We start from the raw sequence: 25,602 nt of genomic DNA on the forward strand, positions 1-25,602 counted from the left end.
AGACCCCTACCTTAGAAAGATGAAGGAGCAGGGGAGACCAATGTCCCTTTTCTCCTGGGACCCTTCAGGCCCACCGCTGCCCCTCAGGGGTGCACAGAGGCCGGTGCAGAGCCACGGATGCCTAGTGGTTAGAGAGCAATATTGCAGGCTGACTCTGCCCACAGCCAGTAAGTTCGATCCTGACCGGCTCAAGGTTGACTCAGCCTTCCACCCTTCCCAGCTCAGTAAAATGAGGACCCAGATGGTTGGGGGGCAACAGGCTGACTCTGTAAACCGCTTAGAGAGGGATGTAAAAGCACTGTAAAGTGGTATATAAATCTATATAATTCTTTTTAAGTGTTTTTTAATTGTTTTGTTTATTGTTTTAATTAATGGCCAAATCTATATTTTTTTTAAACTGTATTTTAATATTTGTATTTGATGTTTTTATTTGGCTGTTTACCGCCCTGAGTCCTCAGGGAGAAGGGCGGTATACAAATTCAAAATAAAATAAAAATAAATAAAAATAAAATAAAATAAGTACTATTGCTTGGGAAGGAAGGAAAGAAATAAGGAAGATGGGAAGGAAGGAAAGGAGGAAAGAAGATGGGAAGGAGGAAGTGGGAAGGAAGATGGGAAGGAAGGAAAGAAAGAAGGAAGATGGGAAGGAAGGGAGAAGGAAGGGAGGAAGGAAGGAAAACCAGAAGGAAGGAAGGGAAATGAGAGGAAGGAAGGAAGCCATAGTGGCACAGTTGTTACAATGCAGCATTGCAGGCTAACTCTGCCCACTAACCAGCAGTTCGAATCTCACCGGCTCAAGGTTGGCTCAGCCTTCCAACCTCCCGAGGTGGGTAAAATGAGGACCCAGGTTTTGGGGGGAAGAGGCTGACTCTGTAAACCACTTAGAGAGGGCTGTAAAAGCACTGTGAAGCGGTATATAAGTCTAAGGACTATTGCTTGGGAAGGAAGAAAGGAAGGAAGATGAGAAGGAAGGAAAAGAAGGAAGAGAGGAAGGGAGGAAAGGAGGAAGGAAGATGGGAAGGAAGGAAGATAAGAGGGAAAGAAGGAAGGAAGGAAAGGAATGAAGGAAGGAAAACCAGAAGGAAGGAAGGGAGGAGAAGGACGGAAGGCAGCCATAGTGGCACAGTTGCAATGCAGCATTGCAGGCTAACTCTGCCCACTAACCAGCAGTTCAAATCTCACCGACTCAAGGTGGACTCAGCCTTCCAACCTTCCGAGGTGGGTAAAATGAGGACCCAGGTTGTTGGGGGCAACAGGCTGACTCTGCAAACCACTTAGAGAGGGCTGTAAAAGTACTGTGAAGCAGTATATAAGTCTAAGGACTATTGCTTGGGAAGGAAGGAAAGAAAGAAGGGAAGGAGGGAAGAAAGGAAGTGAGAAGGAAGGGAGGGAGGAAGGAAAACCAGAAGGAAGGAAGGAACAGAAGGAAGAGAGGAAGGGAAGAAAGGAGGAAGGAAGATGGGAAGGAAGGAAGATAAGAGGGAAAGAAGGAAGGAAGGAAAACCAGAAAGAAGGAAGGAAAGGAAGGAAGAGAGGAAGGGAAGAAAGGAGGAAGGAAGAGGGAAAGGAAGGAAGATAAGAGGGAAAGAAGGAAGGAAGGAAAGGAAGGAAGAGAGGAAGGGAAGAAAGGAGGAAGGAAGATGGAAAGGAAGGAAGATAAGAGGGAAAGAAGGAAGGAAGGGAAGGAAGGAAAACCAGAAGGAACGAAGGGAAATGAGAGGAAGGAAGGAAGCTGTAGTGGCACAGTTGTTACAATGCAGCATTGCAGGCTAACTCTGCCCACTAACCAGCAGTTCGAATCTCACCAGGCTCAAGGTGGACTCAGCCTTCCAACCTTCCGAGGTGGTTAAAACGAGGAGCCAGAGATTGTGGCTGACTCTGTAAACCGCTTAGAGAGGGCTGTAAAAGCACTGTGAAGCGGTATATAAGTCTACCGCTATGGGGTTAGAGAGGTAGGCCTGGCACCTCCCTGCCTCCCTGCCTCTTCTCCGCTCTACATCTCCTCCTTCTTCTCCCGCTCCCTGCCCCAGAGCCTGGCCACTCGGTTGAAAGAGAACATGGAGAAGCTGACGGAAGAGCGTGACCAGCGGACGGCGGCCGAGAACCGGGAGAAGGAGCAGAACAAGCGACTTCAGCGTCAGCTCCGGGACACCAAAGAGGAGATGGCCGAGCTGGCCAAAAAGGAGGCCGAAGCCAGCCGGAAGAAGCACGAACTGGTAAGAGACTGGCTTTCTTCTCAAGGTCCACCCTTCTAGCCCCTTCCCCTCCCCTCCCCTCCCCTCCCTGCCCCATCCCGGAGGTTCACCTTTGCTTTGGTTTCAAACTAGGACTCTGGTGAATCTGTCCGGTGAAGCCCGACGCAAAATAAGCAGGTCAGGGGTCCTTGGTCCTCTCGGAACTGGGTTGTTTCCTTGCAGATGTTTCATGAACCAACTACCATGTTTCCCCCAAAATAAGACCCTGTCTTATATTTTTTTTGAACCCTGAAATAAGCGCTTGGCCTTATTGCCCTGCGCTCAAAAGCCCGATTGGGCTTATTATCAGGGGGGTGTCTTATTTTGGGGGAAACAGGGTATCTATCTCTATCTCTATCTATCTATCCATCCATCTGTCATCTTTCTGTCTGTCCATCCATCCATCCATCCATCATCTCTCTCTCTCATCTATCTCTATCTATCTATCTATCTATCTATCTATCTATCTATCTATCTATCTATCTATCTATCTCTATCTACCGTGTTTCCCCCAAAATAAGACCCTGTCTTATATTTTTTTTGAACCCTGAAATAAGCCCTTGGCCTTATTGCCCTGCGCTCAAAAGCTCAATTGGGCTCATTATCAGGTGATGTCTTATTTTGGGGGAAACAGGGTATCTATCTCTATCTATCCATCAATCCATCCATCTGTCATCTATCTGTCTGTCTGTCCATCCATCCATCATCTCTCTTTCTCTCATCTATCTATATCTATATATCCATCCATCTATCCATCCATCCATCCATCTATCTATCTATCTATCTATCTATCTATCTATCTATCTATCTATCTATCTATCTATCTATCTATCTATCTATCTATCTATCTATCTATCTACCGTGTTTCCCCCAAAATAAGACCCTGTCTTATATTTTTTTGAACCCTGAAATAAGCGCTTGGCCTTATTGCCATGTGCTCAAAAGCTCAATTGGGCTTATTATCAAGTGATGTCTTATTTTGGGGGAAACAGGGTATCTATCTCTATCTATCCATCAATCCAGCCATCTGTCATCTATCTGTCTGTCCGTCCATCCATCCATCCATCCATCCATCCATCCATCCATCCATCATTTCTCTCTCTCATCTATCTATATCTATATAAGCATCCATCTATCTCTCTATCTACCGTGTTTCCCTGAAAATAAGACCTTGTTTTATATTTTTTTGAACCCTGAAATAAGCGCTTGGCCTTGGGCTTATTATCAGGGGATGTTCTTATTTTGGGGGAAACAGGGTAGGTAACGTCATCAGTGCTAGAAGGGAAGAGGGTTTTGTGGAGAGGAGGAGGTGGAGGAAGAGGAGGAGGAGGAGGAGGAGGTGGTGGAGGACTGTGGGGTTCTTGGTGCTCTCTGAGCTGGGTTGTTTCCGTGCAGACATTTCATGACCCAACTAGGTAACGTCATCAGTGCTAGAAGGGAGGGGGTTTGCAAAGAGAAAGAGGAGTGGGGAGGAGGAGGAAAAAGACTGTGGGGTCCTTGGTGCTCTCTGATCTTGGTGGTTTCCTTGCAGACGTTTCATGACCCAACTAGGGAACTTCATCAGTGCTACCACAGAAGGGAGAGAGGCTTTGCAGAGTGGAGAAGAAGGAGAAGAGAGGAGGAGGAAGAGGGGGGGAAAGAGCATGAAAAGGACTGTGGGGTCCTTGGGGCTCCCTGAACGTGATTGTTTCCTTGCAGGAAACAACTTGGTGACCCAACTAGTAGGGAGGAAGGGAGGTTTGCAGGGAGGAGAAGCACTGTGGGGTCTCCTTTCTCCTCATCCTGTGCTTAATCCTAACCAGACTATATATTTATATTAGAATATAAATTGAAAGCAAATCCTTCTCCCTTCTAGCACTGATGACGTTACCTAATCCCGGCTCCATTCTGATTGAGTGGTCATTTCGCATTTCGGGTGCCTCCCGTTTGGCATCGGTGGAAGGAAAAACGCTTTGCAGAAGTCTCTATTTGTGCAAAGTTTGGACATAAACGGTTCCTCCCGATAAGATCAAGTAATGCATCAGCAGCTGAAGTCTGCAGGGATGGCGTTCTTAGATAAAGGGCACCAATTAAGGAATGAGCATTTTCTCCAAGAAAACGTTTGTTCGGTAAAGGGGACACGAGGGCAGGCGACAGGCAGGGTGTGGATCTCGAGAGGTCTCCTTCTCAAATTATTAAATTAGATACATAAATAATTGCAAATCGTGGCTTTTCCCCCATTGTTAGCAAGGCGACAGTAAGAGAATTTAGCAATCGTTGTTTGATATTTGGGATGGAGGGAAGAAAATAGGAAGAAAGAAAGGGAAGTGGCAGGAAGGGAGGGAGGGAAATATGGAGGGAGGGAAATAGGAAGAAAGAAAGGGAAATGGGAGAAAGGGAAGGGAAGAGAGGAAGGAGAGGAAGAAAGGGAAATGGGAGGGAGGGCATTAGGGTGGAAGAAAGGGAAGTAGGAGGAAGGGAAGGAAGGGAGGAAAGAAAATAAGGAAGGGAAATGGGAAGGGAGGGAGGGAAATAGGAAGGAAGAAAGAAAGGAAAGTGGGAGGGAGGGGAGGGAGGGAAATATGGAGGGAGGGAAATAGAAAGAAAGAAAGGGAAATGGGAGAAAGGGAAGGGAAGAGAGGAAGGAGAGGAAGAAAGGGAAATGGGAGGGAGGGAATTAGGATGGAAGAAAGGGAAGTAGGAAGGGAAGGAAGGAAGGAAAGAAAATAGGAAGGAAGGAAAGAAAATAGGAAGGGAGAGAAATAGGAAGGAAGAAAGGAAAGTGGGAAGAAAAATAGGAGGGAAGGGAGGAAGGAAGGAAATTGGGAAGGGAGGCACAGGAAGAAAGAAAGGGAAGTAGGAGGGAGGGGAGGGAGGGAGGGAAATACGGAGGTAGGGAAATAGGAAGAAAGAAAGGGAAGTGGGAGAAGGAAAGGAAGTGGGAAGGAAGGAAAATAAGGAGGAGAGGAAGGAAGGAAAATGGGAAGGGAGGGAGGGAAATAGGAAGAAAAAAGGGGAGTAAGAAAAGTAAAAAAAAAAAGGAAGAAAAGAAAGAAAGAAGGAAGGTCTGGAGTTCAAGATGGATGGATGAGTCCACTGGAATTTTGTCTCACCGCAATCCGGCAACTCCTGCTGGTGTCCCAGTGACTCCGAATGCCCCCCAATCCAAAGGGCCAAAGGCAAAAGGGAGAGAAAAACCGTCTGGAGCCCCCGGAGGGAGGAGGCGCAGGGGATCTTCCCTCTCTGAAGACGCTGGGTTTTCACCCCCTCCCCAAAGCCCGCAGGAAGGAGGGCTGTCGGATCCCACCAAGGCAGCCCCTTCCCCACAAGTGCTGGGGCTGTGAGAAGCAGCGTCTTCCGTGGTTCCGTGGCTCCCTGGAAAAGCCTAACGGGCCACGCCAACCTGCCGTGGATTTCTGGTGGGGGGAAAAAGGTGTTGACACAACACCTCATTGTGGGGAAGGGATGGAAAGACAGGAAAGCTGCAGTCAGTGAGATAAAGATGCCCAGCTGGTCCTCAACTTACGACCAAAATCGAGCCCAAAATTTACGTTGCTAAGTGAGAAATTGGTTAAGTGAGTCTTGCCCCATTTTAGCGACCGTTCAGAGTTAACAACGGCACTGAAAAAAAACAATAGGGCCATTTTCCACGCTTACGACCACTGCAACAGCACCACTGCAGCAACTGACACATATCTATGACGGTTTTTAGCGTCCCAGGAGGGTCATGCGTTCCCCTTTTGCAACCTTCTGACAAGCCAAGTCAGCAGGGAAGCTGGATTCACTTAACAACCGTCAAACTGCAGGAATTCACTTAGCAGCAAGGATGGCAAGAAAGGTCATAAAACAGGACGAACGAAACTCACTGTCAGGTTTCGAGGTCATCTCAAATAAATTGCATTTCAAACAAAGTCTTTGATGAAAAATTCCCATTTATTAAGCACGACATTCTAACTCCGATTCCATCGCAGCCAACACTGACTTCCAGACCCAAAACCCTCCCTTTCCGTTCCCCACCCCTCTGCACTCATTGGCCATCTTCCAAGTCACTCTACCCCTAATCTACTGCTCCAGCTCAAAGGAATTTCCCCCCTCCCATCCCATCTCTTAGGGGATATTATCTCCAGGGAAAATAAGTAGGTGAAAAGTCAAACGTCCCTTTCCAGACGCCTCCGCTTCTCGTTCTTATGTCAGCACTAGAGTAAATGCAGCTTGAAGTGCTGACACTCACTTAACAACATAAGTTTTGGGGCTCAATTGTGGTTGTCAGTCAACAGCTACCTGCACTGTACGAACAAGGTTGCCGTGCCAGGGGTGGGTGGGAAGATGGCAGAGCTGTTGCGTGCCCCAGGGCCAATGCCAGGGGGAAGCAGCTCACACGGCTGTCTCCCTTCTTCCTAGGAGATGGACCTGGAGAGCTTGGAAGCTGCCAACCAGAGCTTGCAGGCGGACCTGAAGCTGGCCTTCAAGCGGATCGGGGACCTGCAGGCCGCCATTGAGGACGAGATGGACAGTGAGGACAACGAGGACCTCATCAACAGGTGGGAAAGTGGGGGGGGGCTGGGGGTTGGTGAGCAGGGCCCGGCCAGGCCAGGCGCACCAATGCGGCATGTTAAACCCGAACCACAATAGTGGAATAGTCTGTGTCAGGTAGGGAGGGAGGGAGGAAGGAAGAAATAGAGGAAGGAGGGAAGGAAGAAGGGGTGGAAGGAAGGAAAGAGAAAGAAAGAAAGAAGGAAAGAAAAGAGAAGGAAGGAAGGATAGATAGATAGACATCAGTGGACAGGTGGATGGATGAAGTATGGATAGAAGGGGAGGAATGAAAAATGGAGGAAGAGAAATTGTATGGATGGATGAGAGAGAGAGATGATAGATAGATAAATAGATAGATAGATAGATAGATAGATAGATAGATAGATAGATAGATAATGGGTGGATGGATAGATGGAGAAAAATTGGATGGATGGATGGAAGAAAGGAAGATAAATTGGATGAATGGAAGGAAGGAAGGAAGGATGGATGGATGGATAGAGAGAAATTTGATGGATAGATGGATGGATGGAAGGAAGGAAGGAGATAAATTGGATGGATGGATAGATGGATGGATGGAGAGAAATTGGATGGATGGATGGATGGAAGGAAGGAAGGAGATAATTGGATGGATGGATAGATGGATGGATGGAGAGAAATTGGATGGATGGATAGATGGATGGATGGATGAAAGGAAGGAAGGAAGATAAATTGGATGAATGGAAGGAAGGATGGATGGATGGATGGATGGATGGAGAAAAATTGGATGGATAGGATAGAAGGAAGGAAGGAGATAAATTGGATGGAAGGATGGATGGATGAAGAGAAATTGGATGGATGGATAGGATAGAAGGAAGGAAGGAGATAAATTGGATGGAAGGATGGATGGATGAAGAGAAATTGGATGGATGGATAGGATAGAAGGAAGGAAGGAGATAAATTGGATGGAAGGATGGATGGATGAAGAGAAATTGGATGGATGGATAGGATAGAAGGAAGGAAGGAAGGAGATAAATTGGATGGAAGGATGGATGGATGAAGAGAAATTGGATGGATGGATGGAAGGAAGGAAGGAAGATAAATTGGATGAATGGAAGGAAGGAAGGATGGATGGAAGGATGGATGGATGAAGAGAAATTGGATGGATGGATGGAAGGAAGGAGATAAATTGGATGGATGGGATGGAGAGACAGAGATTTAAAACTTGGATGGGCAGGGAAGTAGGTGGTTGGGGCTATTTGGGGCTGGGGGAGTGAGAGGTTCGCCACTTTCCTGATGTTCTTGAAACTGGCACCTGAGTTCCTCCCCACTGCTGTGGTTCGGGGTCTCCCTTGGGGGCATCGGAGGCCAACAGTGGCCAACCAGAGGTTTTGCAGGGGATCCTAAAGATGATGGACACGCCGTTAATTGGCCAAAACCGCCTCTTTGACCACCAGCCCCCTGGGTGCCTTCTGCACCACACAGACCCCTCGTTTCCTCCCCTTCGGGCCCCTGCAGGAGCTGGGAATCTCCCCCTCCCCAGCTTCCTTTCCAATCAAATTGACTCCATCATTATTATTCCTCCTCCTCCTCCTTTTCCTTCTCCTTTCTCCCCTCTTTCTCTTTCTCCTTCTTCTCCTTCTTCTGTTCCTCCTCCTCTTTTTTGTCTTTCTCCTCTCCTTCTCCTTCTCCCTTTCTCCCTCCTTTCTCTCCTCTTTCTTTTTCTTTTTATCTTTCTTCTTCTACGCCTTCTCCTTTTCCTCCTTCTCTTTTTTCTTTCTTCTTTCCTTCTCCTTCTTCTCCTTCTCCTTCTTTTCACTTTTTTCTCTTTCTCATTCTCCCCCTCCTCCTCCTCTTTTTTCTCTTTCTTCTCTCCTTCTCCTTCTCCTTCTTTTCACTTTTTTCTCTTTCTCATTCTCCCCCTCCTCCTTTTCTTTCTTCTCTCCTTATCTTTCTTCTCCTTCTCCTTTTCACTTTTTTCTCTTTCTCATTCTCCCCCTCCTCTTTTTTCTCTTTCTTCTCTCCTTCTCTTTCTTCTCTTTCTCCTTCCTTTCACTTTTTTCTCTTTCTCATTCTCCCCCCTCCTCCTCCTCTTTTTTCTCTTTCTTCTCTCCTTCTCCTTCTCCTTCTTTTCACTTTTTTCTCTTTCTCATTCTCCCCCTCCTCCTCCTCTTTTTTCTCTTTCTTCTCTCCTTCTCCTTCTTCTCCTTCTCCTTCTTTTCAAGTTTTTCTCTTTCTCATTCTCCCCTCCTCCTCTTCCTCCTCCATCGCCCCCTCCGTTCCCCCTGCTCCTCCCCTTCCCCCCCCTTTTCTATTCAATTCTTCCCTCTTGCTCCTTTACGCCCATCCTTCATCTTCCTCCCAGGTGGATTTTACTTTTTTTAAAAAAAACCGTTTCTTTGCTGTGAATTTTATTTTGCTTTTTTTCCTCCCTCTCCGTCCCTCCCACCCCCCAATTCCCTCTCCCCCCAACCCAATTCTCCAGTTTGCAGGACGTGGTGTCCAAGTACCAGAAACGCAAGAATAAGCTGTAAGCAGGAATTGACTTTTCCGGGTTCCCAGTAACGCAGCTGTGTTACGCCTAACCCCAAGCATGCCGTGGGCCAGAATGGGGGGGGCAGTCTTCCCCCCCCCCCCATTGCAGCATGCCTCAACATGCATGGGTCTGACCGGTCCTGCTCTAACCCGTGTTTAGCTCTGTCTTAGCGTGTCCTGATAACTCTGCGTTATGGAACTAACTCTGGGTCAGAGAAAGGGAGGTGGGTGGGTGGGACAAAGAACCCCCCCCCCTCAATGTCTGGTTCCATGTCTCTGCTTGGGAAGGATGATGAATTTTGTGGGGTGGGAAGGAAGAGGACAAAGCAAGGAGTCTGGTTACCGGTAATCCTCGACTTATGACCGCAATAGAGCCCTAAACCTCTGTCGTTAAGCAAGGCGAGTTGCATCCCACTTTACGAACTTTCCTGCCGCTGTCGTTAAGCAAATCACTCCCGTTGTTAGTCCCATGGTCGTTAAGCAAATCCGGCTTCGTTTGTGAGGAGGTCGCAAAAGGGGATCGCGTGACCCCGGGACACTGCGACCGTCATAAATACAAGTCAATTGCCAGGCGTCCCGAGTTTCGATCCCGTGACTACGGGGAATACTGCGACGGTCCTAAGTCCCCTTTTTCAATACCGTTGTAACTTTGAACCGTCACTAAAACGAATGGAGAGAATACCTTCTCTATGAAGTGATTTTGATCTGGGCTTTAATGTTGGCGTAATCGGTGTTTGCCTTCAGAAGTTGTGGGAGCTTCATCCCTGGAGGCTTTCGAGAAGAGACTGGGCTGCCATCGGTCAGAAACGGTCTAGGGTCTCCTGCCTGGGCGGGGGGTTGGACTAGATGACCTCCGAGGTCCCTTCCCACTCTCTGTTAATCAAGGCAGGTCACCTGGAGAAGAAGACCCAGAAATCTTGGCCGGCTCGCCGAAGAACCGTTCCCAGATTTTTGCCATCTTGCAGAGACGCCACCTGATGCAAAGATGCATCAGAGATGCAATTCTCAAACTCTTCGTTTTTATTCTTAATTTTCTCCCGTGCTTTGGACGGCCTGGCTTGTTTTCCTTTCCGAAGGCCAAGCCGGGTCCCGTCTGGACGATGGGGAGATCTCTGCCGGCTAATGATAAATGTAATCAACTCTAGCAGTGATCTAGGGGCAACGGGAGCCTTGTTGTCACACACAATTAATGTCCCCGACTGTTTCTGCCTGCCTCCGTCCCTTCCCCAGCGATTCGGATCCCGGTTTAACTAATGGCACGGCTACCCTGGACATAAATTGCCTTTGACGGGAGGTTTAATTCCGACAATTTAAAATCACAGCAGCCCCCGGAGTTTGTTTATAGGGCTCTCCGGCTTCTTCTTCTTCTTTTTTTTCACTGCGGAAAAATAACAAAGGGCCTCCCAGCATTTATTTGCAGGGGGAGAGAGAAAGAGGGACGCAGAATAGAATACAACAGAATACAACAGAATAGAATAGAATAGAATAGAATAGAATAGAATAGAATAGAATAGAATAGAATAGAATAGAATAGAATAGAATAGAATAGAATACAGAATATAGAAGAGTAGAATAAAATACAATGAAAATAGAATACAATACAATACAATATGAGAATAGGATAGGATAGGATAATAATACAATACAATACAATACAATACAATACAATACAATACAGGAATAGAATAGAATAGAATAGAATAGAATAGAATAGAATAGAATAGAATAGAATAGAATAGAATAGAATAGAATAGAATAGAATAGAATAGAATAGAATAGAATAGAATAGAATAGAATAGAATAGAATACAGAATATAGAAGAGTAGAATAAAATACAATGAAAATAGAATACAATACAATACAATATGAGAATAGGATAGGATAGGATAATAATACAATACAATACAATACAATACAATACAATACAATACAGGAATAGAATAGAATAGAATAGAATAGAATAGAATAGAATAGAATAGAATAGAATAGAATAGAATAGAATAGAATAGAATAGAATAGAATAGGAGAATACAAGACAGTACAATACAATATGGGAGTAGGAGAGGACAGGACAGGACAGAGCTGGAAGGGACCTTGGAGGTGGTCTAGTCCATCCCCCTACTCCAGCAGAAGATCCTATACCATCTCAGACAAGCGACTGTCCAGCCTCTTCTAAAAAACCTCCAGGGTGGATGGCTTCGGATTTAACGGGGTGGCTCAGAGGCGAAGGCGGCCATGCTTACCTGTGCACAGGTAGTCCTCGTTCATTTAGCGACCTTTAGAAGTTGCAACGGCAACTTCCGTTTTTCACACTTACAACCGTTGCAGTATTCCCCACGGTCACGTGATCAGAATTTGGCCGCTTGGCAACTGACTCGTATGTATGACGGTTGTGGTGTCCCCGGGGTCATGTGATCCCCTTTTGCGACCCCTTTTTGGGAATCAGGGAAGCCAGATTCACTTAATGCCTGCAGTGGTTCGTTTAACAGCCATGGCAAAAAAGGTTGTAAAACGAATCCCTTTTTGCGACCTTCTGACAAGCCGGCTTCACTTCCCAACACTTACTTTAAGAACTGCAGTGATTCACTTAACAACCGTGGCAAGTCGTGAAACAGGGCAAAATTCCCTTAGCCAACGTCACGAAATGTTGGGCTCCGTTGTGGTCGTAAGCCGAGGACTCCCTATAGTGAACACACCCAGAAGGTCGTAGTCCTGAAGCTGTCGCGGCAACGGAGCCCTGTTTTCTGGGGGTGGGGTGGGAAAACACCCCCCCTTCCCCAAAGTTTTCCCGCTTAGCCCCCTGGGAAGCCGGGAAGGAGAGTTGCGGACCCCATCGGCGGGAAGAAATAAGACCCCCGATTCCCGTATAGATTCAGTTGTTATGGCTATAATCGTAATGAAAGCGATAAGCAGCCCGGTATTAAGCGGCGAGATTTATACGGACACGGCCCGCAACATGGAGGGAACGCGTTCTCTTGAAACACCGCCCCCCCCTTCTCCCCATCTCGCGCATAACGGCGCATCCATGCTCTGGGCAATCAATACGGCTATGAGGAGCGGCACTTATAAATTTAGCGGCTTTAAGCCGGATGGGGCCGCAGTTTACGCCTGCATCTAAATCAGGCCTCGCTTTCCCCCTGCAGAGCCTGGCTCGCGCGGCAGCGTCCTCGTAAATCCAGAGGCTGCCATGTGGCTGCTAAACTCCAGTTTACCCGGGGACCACAGACCCATCGCTCTCGCTCCTGCCATCGCGCCTTAATTCGACAGGCGGGCGGCGGAGAAAGCGGAGCTGCTGCCCGCCTGTGTGGAGGCGGGAGCAGCTGGGCCGTATCCCTGTTTAGGAGTTATTCAGGGCCGGGGGTCTGGGGAGCGGTGGGATTCCTGGAAGGAGGGAAGGAAGGAAGGAAGGAAGGAAGGAAGGAAGGAAGGAAGGAAGGAAGGAAGGTGAGAAGCAAGGAAGGGAAACGAAAAGGAAGGAAGGAGAAAGGGAGGGAAGAAAGGGAGGAGGGAGGGATAGGGGAGGAAGGGAAGGAAGGAAGGAGAGAAAGGGAAAAGAGAAGGAAAGGAAAGGAAGGGTCGGAGGAAGAAAGATGGGAGGAAGGAAGGGAAATAAGAGGGGGGAAGAAAGAACCGAAATGGAAGGAAGGGAATGAAAGGAAAAAAGTGAGAGAAGGAAGACAAAAAAATGAGAAAGTGAAAGGAGGGAGAAGAAGGAAGAGATGGAGATGGTGGGAAGGAAGGAAGGAAGGAATGAGGGGAAAAGAAGGAAAGGAAAGGTCAGAGGAAGAAAGAGGGGTGGAAGGAAGGGAAATAAGAAGGAGGAAAGAAGAAAATGGAAGGCAGGGAAATATGAAAGGGGAAAAGGACAAGGAAGGAAAGAAAGGAAAAAAGTGAAAGAAGGAAGACAAAAAATGAGAAAATGAAAAGAGGAAGGAAGGAAGGAGAGAAAGGGCAAGAAAGGAAGGGTTGGGGGAAGGAAGATGGGAGGAAGGAAGGGAAATAAGAGGGAAGAAAGAAGAGAAATGGAAGGAAGGAAAATGAGAAAGGAGAAAAGAGGACAAGGAAGGAAGGAAAGAAAGGAAAAAAGTGAAAGAAGGAAGACAAAAAATGAGAAAATGAAAAGAGGGAGGAAGGAAGGAGAGAAAGGGAAAGAAAGGAAGGGTTGGGGGAAGTAAGATGGGAGGAAGGAAGGGAAATGGAAGGAAGGAAAATGAGAAAGAAAAGAGGACAAGGAAGGAAGGGGAAGAAAGGAAAAATGAGAAAGAAGGAAGACAACGAGAAAGTGAAAAGAGGAAGGAAGGAAGGAAAGAAAGAAAAGAAAGAAGAAAGAAAAGAAAAAGAAAAAGAAAGAAAGAAAGAGAAAGAAAGGAAAGGCAAGGCCTATTTATTTGAGGGACCCTCTCTCTGACAGAATCCCTGCACTCCACAAGGTTGAATCGTGGAGTCCTCGGTGCTCTCTACGCTTGGTTCTTTTGTTTGCACGCTTTTCATTATCCAGCTGAGGAACCTCACCAGTGCTGATGAGCGTGGAGTTTGCTCCCTCCTTATATCCAGTAGCTTGTCCTTCTAGTTTTTGGTGGGGCTGTGGTTTTCCCCGCGGCACTTCCTTGATTAGGCTATTGTTTTCTGCTCGATGGTTTGTCTGGTGTTAATCCCTGCTTATCTGGATGGAAGCCGGTGGAGAGGATGCGTTTTAGTCTTTCGGTTTCCTTCTTGGGTTTTTTTATGTCTCTTTTTAACGGTGTGCAAATGTAGTTGCTCTCTATGTGTCTACAGGATCGCCTCTCTCCTGTGGTATCTGCCAGGGTTGGCATGCTTTGGGGTCCCCCCCCCTTTAAACAGTGTCATTTTGGGGGGGACAGGACCCAGCCAATGTGCTTTCTCTATTGTGGCCTCTCCACACTGGAATGAGGTTGCCCCTGGGAGCTCCCACCCCGATGTCGGTCTGCAAAGCCCGGAGAACTCTCCTTCTTTGGGGTTTGGGGTCAGGAGGGGCTGTTGGGTGTTTGGGTTTTGGTGTGTTAACCGGATTAGCCATCTGTTTACTGTTCGGTAGATCGTTATTTTTATATTGCTTGTATTGTGAGCTGTCTGAAGCCGGGCAAATGACTCCAGATTGAGAAATCAATCCGTCCATCCATCAATCAATGCTGTCGTGTCTCCCTTAGTCCTTCTTTTCATTAGATTAGACCTATCCAGTTCCTGCAAATGTGAATAGAATAGAAATATAGACATATAGAGGTATAGAAGAATAGAATAGAATAGAATAGAATAGAATAGAATAAAATAGAATAAAATAGAATAAAATAGAATAAAATAGAATAAGGGATAGGATAGGATAGGAAAGAAATCTAGAATAAAAGAATAGAATAATAGAATAGAAATCTAGAATAAAAGAATAGAGTAGAGTAGAGTAGAATAGAATAGAATAGAATAGAATAGAATAGAATAGAATAGAATAGAATAGAATAAGGGATAGGATAGGATAGGATAGGATAGGATAGGATAGGATAGGATAGGATAGGATAGGATAGAAATTAGAATAAAAGAATAGAATAATAGAATAGAAATGTAGAATAAAAATAGAATAGAATAGAATAGAATAGAATAGAATAGAATAGAATAGAATAGAATAGAATAGAATAATAGAATAGCATAGCATAGCATAGCATAGCATAGCATAGAATTAATTTAGAATTAGAATTAGAATTAGAATTAGGATATAGAATAGAATAGAATACCATAGAATACAATAGAATACAATACAATAGAATAGAGATGAGACCTTGGAAGTCTTCTAGTCCAACCTCATGGAGCACCTACAATTTCTGGTGGCCAGCTGTTCCACTGGTTAATCGTTCTCACTGTTAGGAAGTTTCTCCTCAATTCCAGGTTGCTTCTCTCCTTGATTAGTTTCCACCCGTCGCTTCTTGTCCTGCCCTCCGGTGCTTTGGAGAATAGGCTGACCCCCTCTTCTTTGGGTTTGGAAGACTATTGGAAGACTATTTTATTAGATAGGGGTCCAGTGTTCAAATCCGACAAGATCTTTTTGGTTCCAGAGCTTGTCTTCTGGGGCGTTGGCTACTCCTGCCAGCTTGGTTGTCGTCTGCAAATTTGATGAGGGGAAGTCATCAAATTTGACGACGGGGGATCGACGCCAAAGGCTCCTGAGGACTACTCCCTCCGTCCATCCGACCCCTTGGTCTTCCTTGGTCTTGAGAGGAACCAGGCAACTCTCCGAAGGCCGTGGGGATTGTGGCATTTCCGAACGCGGATTAACCCTTCTTAACATGGGCTTTCTAAAGAGTGATACCTGTTGTCCTTCATGCCGGCAAATACACACCTCTGATTTCTCCTCTTCCTGTTTTTTGTCCCCAGCGAGGGAGACTCGGATGCCGATTCGGAGCTGGAAGACCGCGTGGACGGAGTGAAGTCGTGGCTGTCGAAAAACAAGGGCTCTTCCAAGTCGGTCTCCGAGGACGGCAGTTTGAAGAGTAGCAGGTTGGCTTGGCATCTTTCCCACGGGGTTGGGTGGGGGAGGGCTCCTGACTTAGAGAATGGGCCCTGCCCTACGTGTTGGTGACCCACAGCAGGAGGTGTCCTCCTCTTGCATTGTGTCTATGAAAACAGAGTTTCAGTTTTATTAAATTTTTTTATACCACCCTTCTCCCAGGGGACTCAGGGCGGTGAGAGTAAGAGAATGACGGTGGTGGAAGGGGACCTTGGAGGTCTTCTAGTCGGACCCCCTGCTCAGGCAGGTATTCTGTCCCCGTCCCACTCACGCACCCCCATAGACGGCCCGGAGTTAATAAGCCACACGACAAAATTCTTTGAAAATAAAGCTGGCAGCAACCCAGTGGCTAGCTGCCAATTCAGACTTTACTCACACAAAACAAAGATTAGACTGCAAGCATTCCGATAAAACAGGCAGAGTTTTCAACAATACAAGGATTAATCCAAATGCAGTCCAATAAAGCAGGCAAAGTCCAGTAACGCAGAGATCATGGATTATTTCCAGTTTTTGCTCGTCACAAACTGAACCGGCCACCACACCCACATTTATACCCTGTGGGGTGTGGTCCAGTGACTCAGCTAATCTCTGGCACGCCTTCCCCTCTGCTGCGCACGCTTCTCCCTGCGCCTCTGGCGAGGGTCCAGCCAGCACTTATCTCCTTCGTCGCTGTCCACCTGTGGCTGCGGGGACGTGCTTGGCTCTGAGCCTATCGTTTGGCCTTCGGTGTCCTCCGGAGGCATTGCCAGAGAGGAGGGTCCTGGAGAGGGAGGCCTTGCCAACTCCTCTCCCTCACTCTCAGAGTCTGCATCTGTCGATAGCCCAGGCTCAGGCAATGGAGCCACAACAGCAGGAGACCCTGCACCAGAGGGGTCTAACCTGGGAACTTTAACACTTGCGGACTTTGACTCCCAGAATTCCCCCAGCCATCCCAACTTGGCCACTTTTAAGACTTGTGGACTTCGACTCCCAGAATCCTCTAGCCAGCATATAGTCCACAAATCTTAAAAGTTCTCCATTCTGGAGACATGGCTGCCCAGTCTTTTCTGGAAAAACCGCCAGTGTTGAAGCACCCACAACTTCTGGAGACAAACCGTTCCACTGATTAATTGTTCATTAATTAATTGATTAAACGCATCCAGTTCCTGAGGAAAGGCGATTGTGGGAGCTGGTTGCATTAGTTGATATATATATATATCAACTAATATATCGTGTTTCTCCGAAAATAAGACCCTGTCTTAATTTTTTTTTTTGAACCCCGAAATAAGCGCTTGGCCTTATTTTCGGGGAGGTCTTATTATTTTGGGGCGCGTGGAGCAAGACGGGGCTCCTCTTACCGTCTTATCTGATTTCCAGCTCTGCGTTTAAATATTTTTGGGGAGGGCTTATTTTTAGGGGATGTCTTATTTTCGGGGAAATAGGGTACATATATACATACATACTGTGAAAACCTCAGAAAACAAATACATACATACATACATACATACATACATACATACATACATGTGTGTGTCAACTTGCAAAGCTTTCAAGTTGCATTGTGTGTGTGTAAAAAAAGAAGCAGACATACTGCGAACTCCGGAACCTAAGATTTTAAAATTTTAAAAGAATTAAAATTTTATTATACTACGCTTTCGTCAGCCATCTGCTGACATCGTCAGAGTATTAAACTACCATTACAGAGATCTCTGCCTTTATATGCCATTAATCAATTTAGCTCTTGCGTGTGTAAAAGGCCCTTCCAGCCGTCTCCCACTTGTAATCAGCTGTGTTGTTTTCATTGCTGTCGTCATGCTGGATGATGGAGGCTTGATTCCTACTGTTTCCTCCCTCCTAGCTTGCTTATCAATGGGGGGTGGGGGGTGACGATGTCAGCAGATGGCTGACGAAATCTTACTATAATAAAATTTTAATTCTTTTAAAATTTTAAAATCTTAAGTTCCGGAGTTCGCAGTATGTCTGCTTCTTTTTTTACTAATATACCTGGAACTCGTATTTTTAGAATAGTTTGTAATATACATAAATACATACATACATACATATATGTCTTCTCAAGTTTTCGCGGGTGTGTGCATATAAAAAGTTAAAATCTCGGGTGTTTTCCCGCGTCATTAAAAGTCTGTTAGTTAAAATGCTTAAAATCTTAAAATCCTGGCTAAAATCCCAGCTCAAAATCCTCTAAAATCCTAACAAAACACTTTGTAAGTGTTAAAGTGTTGGTTAGGATTTTAGCCAGAGTCTTAAAAGACCTTACGAAGTGTTTTGTTAGGATTTTAGAGGATTTTGAGCTGGGATTTTAGCCAGGATTTTAAGATTTTAAGCATTTTAACTAACAGACTTTTAACGACGCGGGAAAACACCCGAGATTTTAACTTTTTACATATGTATATGTATATGTATTTGTATATGTAGATGTATATGTAGATGTATATGTAAAAAATTAAAATCTCGGGTGTTTTCCTGCTTCATGTTAAATAAATTAGTTAAAATGTTTAAAATTCTGGTTAAAATCCTAGCTTAAAATCTTCCAAAAATCCTTACAGAGCTTAAATTGGAAGATTTTAAGCTAGGATTTTAACCAGAATTTTAAACATTTTAACTAACTTATTTAACATGACGCGGGAAAACACCCGAGATTTTAATTTTTTGCATATACACACCCGTGAAAACTTAAGAAGACGTATATGTATATGTATATGTATATGCAAATGCAAATGCATATGTATATGTATATGTTTATGTATATGTATATGTATATGTATATGTATATGTATATGTATGTATATGTATATGTATATGTATATATATATATAATCAGTGCATCGGCCCCCAATCCTAAACACAATTAAGTGCTATAATCCTTGCTAGATCAGATATGAATGCTTCTAGAATCCCCTTTTTATAACAACTCGTGGCAACCTCCCTGGCCTTTCACAGAGGCACACAGTCCATCTTCCTAGGTGTCGGAAATGGTGTAGGCTCTCCTGCTTGAGCGGGGGGGTGGGGTTGGGGGTTGGACTAGATGACCTCCAAGGTCCCTTCCAACTCTGTTAATCTAATTAGGCCCAGCCACAAACCCGTGACTCCCCCAGCCTCTCCTGCACTCCTACCCACCCACCCACCTCAATTTCCCTTAAGGGCCCAATGTTAGCAGGGGCCACTTTCTTGAGGAAAGGGCACTGGCTACCTGGGGGTGGGGGTGGGGGGCTCCCCTGCCCTTTTTACTGGGGTCCCAGTCTGGAAAAAAGCGAGGCCACTCAGGGACATTTCACACCCCTTTTTTTTCCCCTCTGCATTTCAGTCTTTCTGGGGTTCCGGTGGATGATAAATGAAGAAAAGCACCGATTTGGTGTTAAAACATCTGCACTACATGTCCCATGCTCCCCATACGTGTCCCATGCTCCCCATCTGCCTCTTTTATCCCCCACTTCAGGCCACGGTCTGATCCCAGGGCCCTGCTGACCTTGCCAAAGCCCCCCTCCCCATGTCAATCATCTCCATCGATGCCGCCCCCTCCCTGTATATTCCTGCCCCCCCCTCCCGGGTCTCTGGTAGTGACCAGCAACCAGGCGGGCTATTTATAGGACCCCCGTTGCCATAGAAACCCGCCGGCACGGAGGAGGAACGGCCTCAAGCTGTTGGCACCGGCAACGGGCGGAGGAGAGAGAGGCATGCCTGCACTGACTTGCAAGCCGGCGCCCGTTATTTGGGAAGGGGCAACAGACGGGGTCGACACCCCCTCCCCCCGCGCTCCTCGGGCTCTGCTGAGATGCCCACCTGGATCTGCCCTGAATGCCTGGGCCAGTCCAGTTTCTGCTCCGTCTCCAGTTTCCCCCCCTCCATTTTGGGGGGGGGGTGTTCAGGCATTGGGCCCCTCCCCTTTTTTATCCTTCTCTGCAGACAATCCCCTCCCCCGAAGAGGAAAACACGAAGACATCCTCTTACAGGCAGTCCTCGACTTACGACATTCATTTAGTGGCCGTTTGGAGTTACAAAGTTGCATTGAGAAAAGGCATTTACGAGCGTTTTTCACACTTACGACCGTTGCAGGGATCAAAATTCAGACAATCGGCAACGACTCGTATTTATGACAGACGCGGCGTTGCCGAGCTCACGTGATTCCCCTTGGGCGACCTTCCGACAAGCAAAGTCCACTGGGAAGCCGGATTTGCTTAATAACCCCATGATTCACTTAACAACGGCAGTGACTCGCATGACGACTGCCGCAAGAAAGGTCGCAAAATGGGGAAAAAAACAACAGAGTTGGAAGGGACCTCAGAGGTCTTCTAGCCCAACCCCCTGCTCGGGCAGGAGGACCCTATGGTTGTTCTGTCTGGCTTAGCGGCAGAAATATTGTGGTCGTAAATCGAGGACCGCCTGTAATTACCCTGATTTGTCTCTCCGCACATGCGTACAACCTTTTGCAGAGGGAAATCGTGCTCCCCTTTTCTTTCGGGCCCCTGCTGGGAGGATCGATTGCTCTGTGCCGCCAACGTTTCCCAGGTAGTTGACAACAAAACAAATTGAAATCGATGGCAGAGGGGCTTCTCCCCCTCCCTTTTCTTAAACAAAACCCAACAGAAATTGAGGAGCGTGGCTGGCACAGAAGAACGACTCGATTTGCATGACGCTCCGTGGGAAGACGCGTCTTCCGCAGCCGGCTCTCTGCTGCCCTGCTGCACACCATAGCAATAGCCATAATAGCACTTATATACCGCTTCACGGGGCTTTTACGGAGTCAGCCTCTGGCCCCCAACAATCTGGGTCCTCATTTTATCGGCCTCGGAAGGACGGACGGATGAGTCAATCTGGAGCTGGTCAGGATCGAACTGCTGGCAGTGGGCAGAGTTAGCCTGCAATGCTACACCTTCCTTCCTTCCTTCCTTCCTTCCTTCCTTCCTTCCTTCCTTCCTTCCTTCCTTCCTTCCTTCCTTCCTTCCTTCCTTCCTTCCTTCCTGAGTCAATCTTGAGTCAGTCAGGATCGAACTCCTGGTAACAGGCAGTGTCTGCCTGCAATACTGTATCCTAACCACTACACCACCCACGCTCTTGTTGCCCTCCAGTTAACCATTTCTCTCTCTCTCCTCCTGCTCTCTTCTCCCACTGTGGTCACCTCCTGCCTGGTCAGACCTGCCGTGGACGCAGCTGGTAAGGAGGTTAAGAATGGGGAGGACAGGCCGGCGTCCGTCATGAGCTCACTGAGCTATCGCAAGCGCGCCAACCTCAAGGACTCCATTGGAGGGAAAGGGGATGAGGAGAGCCTCTTCTCCGCCCTGAGCGAGCGCCCGGAGTCACCGGACCGCTCCTTCCGCAAGGCCGCTCGTGCTTCGGTGTCCGGCGGCTCAGAGAATAGCTCCCTTGCCTCCTGGAAGAAGCCGCTCGGCGGAGGTCTGGATGAGCTCAGCGAGAGGGGCTCGGTCCTCTCTGAGGCCAGCAGCCGACTCCCGAAGGGGCTGGAGAAGCGCTGGTCCACCTCGGCTGCCGAATTCGATCGGACGTCGGTCCTCTCGGCCACAGTCAGCCAGAGTGGAGCCTCCTGGGCTGGCCTGGAAGATGACACCCGCTCATCACTCAGCTTGGCCCTCTCGAGCCCCGGAAGCTCGCGACGCAGCGCTTCTCACTTGGATGACCTTATCCCGTCCTACGGCCGCCCGGGCTCACGGATGTCTTTGAGTCGTTCCCAGCTGGATGACACGGCCAGCCTGGCCCCAAGCGACTCGCGCTCCCTCTGCAGCCAACACTCTGCCGCACGCAGCCTCTCGGTGCCTCCTCGGCCCCGGACGTCCATCTCAGATGATCTACGGGTAGATGAAGCAGACATCAGGCCGGTCGGCCATCGGAGCTACCTGGACCCGGATCTGGAGGCAGCGATCAGTGAGGTGCTAAACTACAAGCCTGTCAAATTCAAGCGCTCCAGCCATGATCCCGACTCGGATGAAGAGGACCGCAGGAGTGTCCGCAGTGCCAGGAGCACCACTCTGCTGGAGACCACCGAACACCCGGCCAGCAGCCTCCGTCGGTCGGCCTCAGCCTTGGACTTCTACAGGCCTGATCAGAAAACGAAAGGTAGGAGAAGCCGGAGGCGGAGTTCCTCCAGTGACTCCTCCTCTTCCTCCTCTTCCTCCTCTTCCTCTCCCGAACGGCAGAGAAAGACCTCCAAAAAGCGGGCCAAGAAGTCCAAGAAGAAATCCAAGAAGAAGAAGCAGCAGAGGTCCCACTCCGGCTCTTCTTCAGAGTCTTCATCCAGTTCCACCGTCTCGTATCGTAGCGACTCCAGCATCAAGAAGGGCCCGAAGCGTTCAGACGGGGAGAGCGGGGGTGTCCCTAGGGACGGGGGTCCCGAAACTGGAAAGTCCACCAAAGAGCTGAAGAAGGAAGAGAAGAAACGGAAAAAGCAAGTGGACAGCCTGATGATGAAGTACTTGTATCGGCCGGAGAGCGACTAAAGGCAGGTGGTAGCATGGAGTGTGCCGAGTTTCAGCATGGTGTTCCTGACTAACCTGGGCAGAGGACGGGTGGGAAGGGAGCTTTGGACTGCCGTTCCAGGTGTTCCAGCGGTTTTCTGCATGGGGGGGTTGACTCTGGAAGCTTGGAACCCTTATGGTTTGGGGACTGACCTCCAGCATGGAATGTGTATCTCCAGGAACTAACCGTGTCCTCGTGGGTTGCGACTTTGCCCTCCCGTACCCGTCTGTCCGTCTTCGTGTCAGAAGCTGCCCACTCAGCTATTTCTGTGTCGCAAGGATTGGCCGGTGACAACACCGTTCCCCAATTATTTCGGTGTGGTTTGAGGAGGACGGTGGCGATCGTTGTTGTGCAGCGGAGAAGATCTCCACTGTCCTCTTTATTTTTGGTGGTGGAGGTGTGTGTAGGCCGACGGACCCCTTGCCGCCTACAGGGAAGGGTGGCAGCTTCCAAAATCCGTGGTGTTTCCACTGTTTGCATCTTCCTGGGAAGAACACGCTTGTCTCCGGCCGTAGGACCAGTTCCAGAAGAAGAGACAACCCTGAGGAACTGCTACCTTCTCAGAAGCCTTCAAGAATTGACTGTATTTATTCCGTAGGCTACGTTTTGTCAACCTTGACCACTTGAAGAGGGGTGGACTTCCACTCCCAGAATTCCATGTTGGCTGGGGAATTCTGGACTTGAAGTCCACCCCTCTTAAAGTATTGCTGGCTGAGGGATTCTGGGAGTGGAAGTTCACCCTTCTTCAGGTGGACAAGGTTGAGGCACACTGCCTTAGATAGTTAAATAGGCCTACACCAGGGGTGAGTTGCTGGGGGTTCGTAGGGGTTCGGGAGAACCTCTAGCTAAGATTCTGTGCAGTTCAGAGAACCCCCAAATCCCACTCCTGGCTGAGCCCGCCCACCCTGCCCCTCCACTCCCAGGTCCGTTTTGAATGCAGGTAAGTGCAGGGCGCGCACGGAGGTTCGGGGAGGGTGAAAAACTGGCCTACTGGAAGTTTGGGAAGGCCAGAAACAGGCCCGTTTCCAGCCTCCAGGAGGGCCATTTTCGCCCTCCTGGAGACTCGAGGAAAGCCTCTGGAGCCTGGGGAGGGCAAAAAGCCCCCCCCCCCGCTGTGGTGCAGGAGGCCAACTAGGCCACGCCCTCCATGGCCATGCCCTCCCAGCAAACAGGCAGAGAACTGCTTGCTAAAATTTTTGAAGCCCACCTCTGGCCTATACCATTCCTCCCCACATATGCACCCTCTCTTTTATCTGAGAGGTGGGGGTGGGGGTGGGTGGGCTTTGAGTGAGAAAAATCTTCAGTTCTTTTTTTTTTTTAACCAAGGGTGGGGTTGGAGGGTTGGTGTTTTCATCTCAAGGTCCTTCCCTTTCCATTCTTGGGTTGTGCGTCGTCCCTTCTCCCTGGCCCAGGAAAAGGAGGTCAGTTGCTTGGGCTGAATAAGACTGCAAAGCAGACCCTCGCCCTGCCTGCCCATATCTAGGCCGAAATTCAACCGGAGAGGCTCTCCTGGAGGGGAGGAGTTTGGTCCGAACTGTCTACCTTGAAGGCCTCCTAAGATGGTTACGCGTAGAAGACATGGACGTGCAACTCCGGAAGACTCTCTCGCTCTGCCAGGGTGGCCTTGAGACACCCCCCACCCCACCCTGGAAAGGAGCTGTGGACTATCCCACTTTTACACACACACACACACACTTTTTTTCATTCTTTCGTCATGCAAACACCAGCGAACCTCCACTTTTGGCAGCTGTTCCGTCTTGCAGTGGCCGTTCTTTGTTTGCCCACCTCGGGGGGAGACGTGACAAGGGGAAGGGGAGCGATGGGGAGGGTCTCCGCAGCTAGCGTTTAGCGGGAGGGGGGAGTCATGGAGAGGGGGGGAGAAGCTCCAGCAGCAGCAAAGGCAGTCGTGGCAAACCCCCCACCCCCGCCTTCTGCACGCCCACCCAAATTATTTGTGTACGAAATTGTTTCCGACAGCTTTGAACGCGAGAACGATCGGGAAAGGCAAAAGGAGCTGCGTGTTTTTGTGTGCATTTCAGTGTGTGTGCGTTTTTCTGTGTGTGTTTGCGCGTTCGTGTGTATGTGTGCGTTCGTGTGTGTGTGTGTTTTTGCACGGGCTTTCTCCCACCCTCCTTTTGAAAGCAATTTCTTTTTAAAATGTTCAATTGCCGGTGCAGCCTCCTGCAGCTGGGAGAATGTGTTTGTGCTTTAGATTTCTTAATGCACTTAACGCTCCAGCTGATATAACAGAAATGGAGCTGGGAAGAGTGGAATTGGGTTTGGGCAAATGGGGAGGGGGGTGGGAAAGAGAGAGGAGGGAGGGGTCTCGAAGCCCAGGGTACGCGCCGGGCGGGGAGAAATACAGAGCTGGAAGAAAGAAAGGAGAAGATTATGGGTTGCGGAGGGGGGGGAGCGTACCCCACTCAGTTTTGCTTTCTACACCCATCTCTCGCTTCTTGATTAACAGAGTTGGAAGGGAACTTATAGGTCATCTAGTCCAACCCCCTGCTCAAGCCTCTGAAAGTCCCCCTTGTCAGCACTTCAACCTGCATTTACTCTAGTGCTGACATAAGAAGGAGAAGAGGGGGCAGCTGGCAAGAGGACGCTTGACTTTTCACCTACTTATTTTCCCTGAAGATAATATCCCCTAGGAGATGAGATGGGAGGGGGGACATTCCTGGGAGCTGAAGTAGTAGATGTGGGGAGAGTGATTTGGAAGATGGCCAATGAGACGCAGAGAATTGGGGAACGGAAAGGGAAGGTTTGGGGTCAGGAAGTCAGTGTTGGCTACAACATAATCGGGGACAGATGGTCATGCTTAATAACCTGACACCCCTCTGTTTTGGTAAACTGCACCTGGTCCTGGTATCTGGTTGTAAGAGGGGACCAGAAGAAGCAGTTTTTTGTTGTCCTCAGCCTCCAGAGCATCTCTAGGAGTCTCTGGAGGCTGGGGACAGCAAAAAAGTCACTTACTGTCCAACCGGGAGTTGGGAAATGGGCCATTTCAGGCCTCCGGAGGGCCTCCTAGGGAGTGGGGAAGGCTGTTTTCGCCCTCTCCAGATGCATAGAGAGGATCTGGGGCCAGGTGAGAAAGAAAAACGGGCCTTCCCCACCCACCTCCAGGCCCTCTGGAGGCAGGAAACAGCCTGTTTCCCTACTTCTGGTGGGCCTAGAAGGCCCGAAAATCAGATGGCTGGCGTGCACATGTGCGCCAGAGCTGAGCTGGAGTGCCCACTGATATGGCTATGCGTGCCACCTGTGGCACGCCTGCCATAGGTTCGCCATCACGGGTATAGGGTCTCTTTACTTGAGCAGAGGGTTGGACTAGAAGACCTCCAAGGTCCCATCCAACTCTATAATTCTGCCCTT

At 48.3% G+C, this 25,602-nt stretch overlaps 1 protein-coding gene across 11 annotated transcripts in view; it reads left to right on the forward strand.

Moving 5' to 3' along the window:
- MYO18A (myosin XVIIIA) overlaps window positions 1-25,602 on the forward strand; it is a 212,522-nt gene that overhangs the window by 181,026 nt on the left and 5,894 nt on the right. For 7 of the 11 annotated variants that reach the window (XM_087890417.1, XM_087890399.1, XM_087890409.1 and 4 more), the window contains 5 exons: window positions 2,031-2,216; window positions 6,615-6,754; window positions 9,208-9,252; window positions 15,636-15,758; window positions 20,897-22,216. In XM_087890417.1, coding sequence (XP_087746543.1) covers window positions 2,031-2,216; window positions 6,615-6,754; window positions 9,208-9,252; window positions 15,636-15,758; window positions 20,897-22,214 — 1,812 coding nt within the window. In that variant the 3' untranslated portion in view covers window positions 22,215-22,216. The remainder of the gene's footprint in view (window positions 1-2,030; window positions 2,217-6,614; window positions 6,755-9,207; window positions 9,253-15,635; window positions 15,759-20,896; window positions 22,217-25,602) is intronic. The other 4 variants (XM_087890475.1, XM_087890464.1, XM_087890454.1 and 1 more) reach the window with 3 other exon arrangements.

The sequence above is a fragment of the Pantherophis guttatus genome, chromosome 1 (genome assembly GCF_059756535.1).
Source record: "Pantherophis guttatus breed Tessera chromosome 1, ASM5975653v1, whole genome shotgun sequence".
In the NCBI taxonomy this organism is placed as follows: domain Eukaryota; kingdom Metazoa; phylum Chordata; class Lepidosauria; order Squamata; family Colubridae; genus Pantherophis; species Pantherophis guttatus.